Source organism: Montipora capricornis, chromosome 2, assembly GCF_036669925.1.
Source record: "Montipora capricornis isolate CH-2021 chromosome 2, ASM3666992v2, whole genome shotgun sequence".
Classification (NCBI taxonomy): Eukaryota; Metazoa; Cnidaria; class Anthozoa; order Scleractinia; family Acroporidae; genus Montipora; species Montipora capricornis.
The window spans coordinates 8667883-8675382 of NC_090884.1; the positions used below are offsets into that span (position 1 = coordinate 8667883).

A 7500-nucleotide genomic window follows, 5' to 3' on the forward strand; every position below is an offset into this window, starting at 1 on the left:
CCCTCTGACGTTTGAGTGTGAATAATTGCTGACCGTGAAATCCAAAACTTGCACTCAAAGTAAAGTGAAGTGTTCAGCAATCACACTTTCTGAGTATGAAGAAGAAAGGAAGTGTTTTTTTGATCATTATTCCCAGCGTCCTTGACTCTGTTTCTTCTCAAAAGCACCCGATCCTCAGGGAACAAGGTACCAGTGTTGATTAGATTGTATATTCAGTAGTTGTTGCTGTTATTGCTGTTGTTAAAACAGAAACTGAGATATATATTTAAGGTAAGCAAACTTCATCATGGGTGTCACGTTTTGATGATTTGCGTATCAAAAGTTCCATTTCAAGGTAGAGGGTAGGAAAACTTGATCCATGTCGTGGGATTCACCTTCGAAGTAAGAGATTTTTCAACACTATCCAACAAGTACTTCAACCTTCAATAAAAGAAAAACAAATGCTGAGATTGCCCAGCCATCTCCTGAAATAATTCTTGCTCAGTTAGAAGTATTTGTTTTGTCCCATCAAGTTATCAATAATTTTCCCTTCTAAACAGGACTGTCAAAGAACCAACAAGATGGCCTGGACGAACAATAACGCTTTGCCCTGTAACGACGATGTTCCTTGCACCAGAAACGACAGGTGCTCGAGTGGATCGTGTGCTGGAACGCCATTCACGTGTCTCTCGTGCGAAGAATGTCACAACGACGCGTGCCACCTAAAGGCGGGATTTTGTGCTATTGTGGAAGGTGGAACAAAAACGTGCTTTAGTCACGGTGATTTACGGCCTGAATACCCTTGTCAGGTAATAAAAGATAAATAAAAAAATGATGACAATGATGATGACGACGATCACCACGCACTAAAAAGTCGCTGACCAACTTCTAAAACCTTTTTTTTTACTTCGCATTTTAGCAATGTGACAGTAACAAGAACAATCAGTGGACCAATAACAATAATTTGCTATGCAGTGACAACAACTTAAATACCAAAGATGATCGTTGCTTGAGCGGGAACTGTGTTGGTACGTCCTACAATTGCCTTTCTTGTGAAACACACGATGGTAGAGGTTGTCCTCTAAAAGCGGGTTACTGTGTGATCATGACAGGTGGCCTCAGGACTTGTTACGCCCAGAATCACTTCAAGCCAGGAAACCCTTGTCAGGTAATGGAAGGATAGGTCTGAAGGGCCTTTTGCGACACTATCAACAGTATCTAACTTCATTGCGAGTTGCTGAAAAGTGTCGTGCGGACCAAATGAATGGGCTTTACGAACTATCATCTCCCAGCTAAGGTGAACGTGTGAAGTCTCCTCATAATCGTCAGGCAAATTCGCAGAATTGCTAATTTTGTTTTATATTTTAAAACAGAAAAAAGTCTTCGCCGAGGGAAAACATCACAGAAATATCAGGCTAATTAAGTCATTAAGTAACGTTTATGAGCTATAAATAACAATGACCTGAAAAAATAACTTCTTTAGTTCTTTGCAGTAACGCGACTGCTGCAATTTTTGAGTTGGATAGGAGGATAAAAGGTTTTCAGCGAAAAAAATGAAGCTGCAATGCAGTTGTATTTAGCGGAAACTAGGACGCTTGATGTTTTGCTCGCATCTTGAAGTAAAGAAGCAGACTTGGGCCTGAGGAGAAGCCAATGATCTCCTGTGCAAGATGATGGCAATGCAGTGAGTGCCCAAAAAAGGCTAATGTTCATTCAACACTAGCGCACAACAACGGGTTCTGTGGAGGCTAAGAATAGATCACACTACTTTGAGATAAAACTCCTAGAAATGACAAACATTACCTTTTCTTTTCTCTTTCTTTCTGTCAGTGGTGTGACCCAAGTAGAAGTGAGAGCACGTGGTCAAGTCGTGAGGGAGTGGCATGTAATGATCGTGATCAGTGCACACGTGGTGACACGTGTCAAAGTGGGCATTGCACGGCCACACCTTTCACGTGTAACTCGCTTTGTCAGTACTGTAATGGCAATGGTTGCAGTCTTAAGACAGGATTTGGATTTACAAATGTATGCACGTGCAAGATAAGAGGTATGTCTGCTAAAACTGGAGCCCATTACGTGGAGCCTCCATACGTATTATACCCTTCAGCCAACCTTGTCCTCTATCTTATTTTTAAAACTGCTATATCTTTTCATCATTTTGAAATACCTTCGTGTTTTGGGTGTGCTGCACGTGATGTAATCAGTGGCCGACCATAGGTCTCTTATGATTGGCTATTGTGAAAACACTCGTGAAAACCCCCCTGGTATTTGCTTCTAAAAATAAAAAGACACGAGACTGGGTTAAGATACGGTTAAAAGGAAAGGAAAGGAACTTTATTCATGTGTCTAGTCGTTCTAACGCTGGAGCACTAGATGGGGACACTGTAAACGGAATCAACAAATGACGCAAATCAAGTCAAATGTTGGTTTTTGAGAAAAAGGGAATTCGGAGTACCCGGAGAAAAACCTCTCAGTGCAGAGTAGAGAAACTAACAAACTCAACCCACTTATGACGCCGGATTTGGGAATTGAACCCGGACCACATTGGTGGAAGGCGAGTGCTCTCACCACTGCGCCATCCCTGCACCGGCTCCGGGTAATGCGCTCCAGACCAAAAGCAATCCTAAACTGTAGTAAAACAACATTCATGCGAAATGCTATCGGCGGTTAAGCCAAAAGTGTAAAACCAGCAAAAACTCCATTAGGCGTAAAAGCAGCAACTAATATTCTCAAAGCAATTTACATTCGCTCAATGCTGCCCGGTTAAGGGCACTAACTCCGAACAAAGCAATCAAGATGGTTTGTCCAACCTCTATCTGAGTCGATATTGCGCAACATCAACAGATTTTCAAAAATATATATTCTTAGCATGTCCTCGTACTATGGTGATAACACTAAAATGGGGTTTCGACTTGCCAAGCACCTGAGTGAATTGAGTTTAGTTGCACGATTTTGACTACAAAGAGAAGATCATGACCTCAAAGCGTTTAAATTAACTCTGGTTCAGAGCTGGGGTTTTTAGTTTAAAAAATTCCTTTATTTAGATGCAACGCAGCTCGTGCATTTTGCCACGCGTGCAGCATCGATCTCTCTTTTGCCCACATTTGGGAATAAATTGGTGTCCTAAAATCCCTAGCTTTGTTCCAAGGATAAGAGTTGCAATTTACAGGCTTCAAGGTCATGTTCTTCTGCTACAAGTTAATGTAACTGTGTTAGGGCACCCATAGGTCATTGCGACAATGAATAAGATAAATACAATCAAACACTGACAATATGATTCATTCACAAGGCCAAGACTACAATCATCAGACGGTAAACCCTTCAAATCATTGTGAGTGGTGTTACCTGTATGATGCAACAGCTCGTGCCAACGGTGCCTGGTCAAATCGCCCAGCGGTAGCTTGTGACGATCAAAACAGATGTACTAAACAGGACACATGCAATTCAGGAAGGTATAAACTAATTGCCATTACCAATGACCGGTAGACGAAATAAGAAAAGCATGGAAAGCGGTTAATCCTTCAGATTAAACAAAAAACATCGTAATGCCGCATTGGTTAATCGCTTTTTCATGATAACGCAAAACCTTGTCTTAGAAAATAAAAGTGAAACCGGCACGGCTGTCGCCTTCAGCGATCCCATAAACACTAATTGATAATCAGTACAAATACACTCACATATTGTCGTAATCGCGCTGGCTCGCTACTCGCTATTGAGTGACAGATAGCGAGTAGCCAAAAAAAAACCCGGCCTTTTGAACAAAAGCCTTTTGTTTTCTGCTTCCTCATTAGCATGCATCGAGATCCTACGATGATGTGGTAATTATAATCGGAAAATTTCCGGCGTGCTCAATAAGCTGGATTTGGGGAGTTGTTTGTTGTTTATTCAGGGATACCCAGGGGATAAATGCTTGCGGGACCGCTTGATCATGCGTTCTGTGCATTTTGGGGTAACAGTGGATTGAATTGAATCAGCAGAGGAAAAAACCGAAAAGACGACGAAAGCAAATCAAAACAAGCCACAAAGCTACCCTCAAAATTGGTTTTGTCGGGCGCTCAGCTTTTCGTTTGTTTTGTCATGCCGAGTCTCATCTTTGCTGAAAACAGTATAATGAAGCAAAATAAACGGGGTCCTTTAATTTGCTGAAAGGAATACTGCGCTCTTTACGGCAAAATTGAAGACAATGGCTAAGTTTTTAAGTGAGGGCAATCGTTCAAGTCAAGTCTTTCAGAAAACTACTTTTTTTGTTAAGTGTGTGGCACTTAACAAAAAATTACAGACAACATTTTGAGGTGTTAACGAAACCAACGACGCGAAACTACTAGTAAAAGAAATATCCAAGCTTATAGTATTTTCTGTCTTCGGCGTTTAAAAAGTTGTTAAAATGATCTTATATGATTTTTGCCTTTATCACAATTCTTCTTAAACAAGTTTCGATAACTTAAGTTGCAGCGCACGAGTGTGTTACACATCTAAAAGGATGGTCAATAGAGAACACCGCCCTATTAGCATTGCTTTTGTTTTCGCATGATAATTTGAGCACTGGCGGCGATCTCGTGAATGAACTTTTGAGAAACCTCATTTGACACTAAGCTTTGTCTTAGTACGAGATGGTTAATTAGGAAAGCATGTCTAAGTATTACGAAGTATCAAAAGTTTTGCCTGTTCGATCTGTTGATGGACGCAGAGGATACTGAGAGAGATGAAAGATAGCGCCAAGCCAAATGCCGCTGTCAACCGCCCCCAAGGGAAATTTCCCGCCAGTGCATCAATTGGAAATTTTGAATTTCCTTCGGTGTTTAGCATGCTATTGTTTTCACCACTGAGGCTATTGTTTAAAAATTGCCTTTTAAGGTCATGTTCACACCAGATAACAATAGCTTTTGTTCATGAATTTAAGACGCTTTTCTTGATAAGAAAATCTATAAAAATTGAAATAAATTCAAAGGTAGTATGTGAGTGGATTTTCACCAAAACAATTAGACAACTCGTTCTCGTTTTCTGAATCAAATAGTCAACTCGGCGCTACGCGCCTCGTTCACTATCTATTGACTCATAAAAAAGTCGAACTCGTAGTCTAATAATTTTAGTAGAAATATTGTATGCCGACTTCACAACATTGGTCGTTGTTCAATTAACAAACAATTTAGGTGTGGGCCTTGATGTCCCCATCGTGGGCATGGACAGGACACAATTATAGGAGACTGAGTCCATTTTTCAGTATATTTTTTAAATCTTGACATGCCAAAAAAGCAGATACAAAACGCCGTACACGTGGCATCAACTAAAAATAACAGATAGGGCTGAATGGACCTAGCTCGTGACGCGCATGCGCATAGTACAGACCGTTGATTAAGGTGTAATTAAGAGAAAAGGCCAACGAGTATTATTGTCTCTGGGTTTCATAAACTTTATTATGGTCCGTGGTAGGTAAGATTGGAAGACGACAAACGGAAGTATGACATTCCAGTTGAAGCATAGTTTCATGTTTTGTCAGGTGTAAAGGTCAAGGCTACTCGTGCCAGTCATCGTATCCGCCAACAAGTTGTATCAAGACTTCGAAATGTGTTGGTGATGGAACTTGTAGGGAAATCATGAGGGCAAGTGGAACCATTTGTCGCCCGCCAATTGACATTTGTGATCAACCAGAAAGGTGGGGCAACATATCTCGTGCAGGAACTTTTGCAAAGCCATTCGCCTCTCATCTCGGGTTTTCCTCTCATTTAGGGTCGTAGAGGGCCCCTTTCACTCTCCTAATCACCAGCAATGAAGGAAATAGAGCATATTACACGGCGGCGCAAATATATGAATTTTTAGAATGAAGAATTAATATTGTTAAGGGCAGTGAAAGGCAAAATCCCACGATTTGAATACTATAAAATGTAAGCCTTCGAAGAGAAGCTCAAATGCAATCTCGAATTGGTTATTGGATATCGTCAATGTCACTTAAAATAATTCGCCGTCTTTTGAACTGTTTTTGTTCAAACTCACCTCTGTTCTGATCCGAATTTTAAGTAGTATGAAGTTTTCTTCTTCGTGTTAGCATTTTTTAGTTCCTCAGAGAAGGATTTTACGTCAGCTTCAGAGAACGTCACGAATCTATCCCTCGCCTTTGCACAAACAACCATGCAAAAGCGGGAAATGAGTCCACAATATCCTCACTAGTGAGGATATAGGAAATGCGCCACTCGGGTCCCTGGATGAAGTTTCGAATGAATTTTATGAGTAGTGTATTCAACTCGTAACGCGACATTTGGGAATAACCTCTGAGGAAACAGAAATTCTTAACCTCGATTCTTAACCTGCTGACTCCCGCGCACGTTTTTGGACTGAGATAGTTGGATATTTCAATATTTGCATAGCTAGGCGCCCGAACATTACATGTGATGTAAGAACAGCAAATAAGCAGCATGCATGTAAAACACCGTGAAGTTCAACTCTGACGAATGGAGTTACTTTTAAGCTTTCCGACGAAATAATAAGCTTGTGGGCTTAATGAACGAGATCTGTCCCACTAAATACTGCGACATCTTTTCTAGGTGTGACGGAAATCTTGAGACATGTCCTGGTGCAGAACACGATAGTATCAACATAACAACTGGCAGCGCCCAATTCACGGATCAGTCTTTTCTATCAGTCATTAGCTATCACAACCTCACGAATAAACTTTACGTTCGTCTCACGGGTTTTTCCGCGTCTTGCGGTCAGCTGAATTTTCAGTGGTTCCTGTTGTCATCGTCCTCAGCGTGCAGCACCGAGTCGGTCGTAAAGGGCGCCTTTCGTAACTCAAATACACGGCAAACTCTGACAGGTGAGTGTGTATGCCAAGTTAACTGAGAGTTATCAAGAAAAATTTTTACCTTCAGTTTTGAAAATCACTGTAATATAGTGTTGTAAATTGCAATTCTTTTAATTAATATTACGCCTTTTTCTCTAAACTAGAAAGTTATGATTTTTATATTTTTTTAAAATAAAAATCATCTCTCTATTTTTGTAATTTTTTTAATTAAATATATTTTTTTAAGTTTTTTTTTCAAAGACGATACTAGTGAGCAGCACACAGCTACAAATCTTGTAAAAAGTGTTTTATTGTCTCCTACCGGTTTTGTTTGAAAACTCAGACTTTGTCAGAGAGTTCAATTGAACAAGATGGTACATGGAACTTGCTTTATACCTAAGTGACAAAGTAAAAATCACGTTCCAATAAGGATGTGAGCAGCAAAAGACACCCACAGAACATTACGTGCAGGATATGACTAAAATCCTGCATGATGTAATGTTGAATTTTTTAAATTTTGGGGTTCACGGATTTAACATTAAATCCGTGAGCCCCAGCAAGGTTCACAGGCGGAGATCCAGTGCATGAGTTCAGAATTCATACCAGGCCAATAAGCGCTCTCTCTCACTCTTCTAAAACATTCTCATACACCAGCATGTGACGCATGGATTTCATTATTTATTTCAGCCCTCAGTCCTCGCGGTACAACAAGGCACTCCCCCTTAAACATTAGGCCATCATAA

At 40.5% G+C, this 7500-nt stretch overlaps 2 protein-coding genes across 2 annotated transcripts in view; one reads left to right on the forward strand and one right to left on the reverse strand.

Moving 5' to 3' along the window:
* LOC138038715 (protein mono-ADP-ribosyltransferase PARP16-like) overlaps positions 1–7500 on the reverse strand; it is a 126009-nt gene that overhangs the window by 57884 nt on the left and 60625 nt on the right. The gene's annotated exons all lie outside the window — the stretch shown is intronic.
* The window catches only part of LOC138038235 (latent-transforming growth factor beta-binding protein 4-like), a 44167-nt gene that overhangs the window by 36201 nt on the left and 466 nt on the right, over positions 1–7500 (forward strand). The window contains exons 3-8 of the mRNA XM_068884043.1: positions 540–788; positions 899–1147; positions 1810–2026; positions 3269–3431; positions 5477–5632; positions 6519–6790. Of these exons, the coding sequence (XP_068740144.1) occupies positions 540–788; positions 899–1147; positions 1810–2026; positions 3269–3431; positions 5477–5632; positions 6519–6790 (1306 nt within the window). The remainder of the gene's footprint in view (positions 1–539; positions 789–898; positions 1148–1809; positions 2027–3268; positions 3432–5476; positions 5633–6518; positions 6791–7500) is intronic.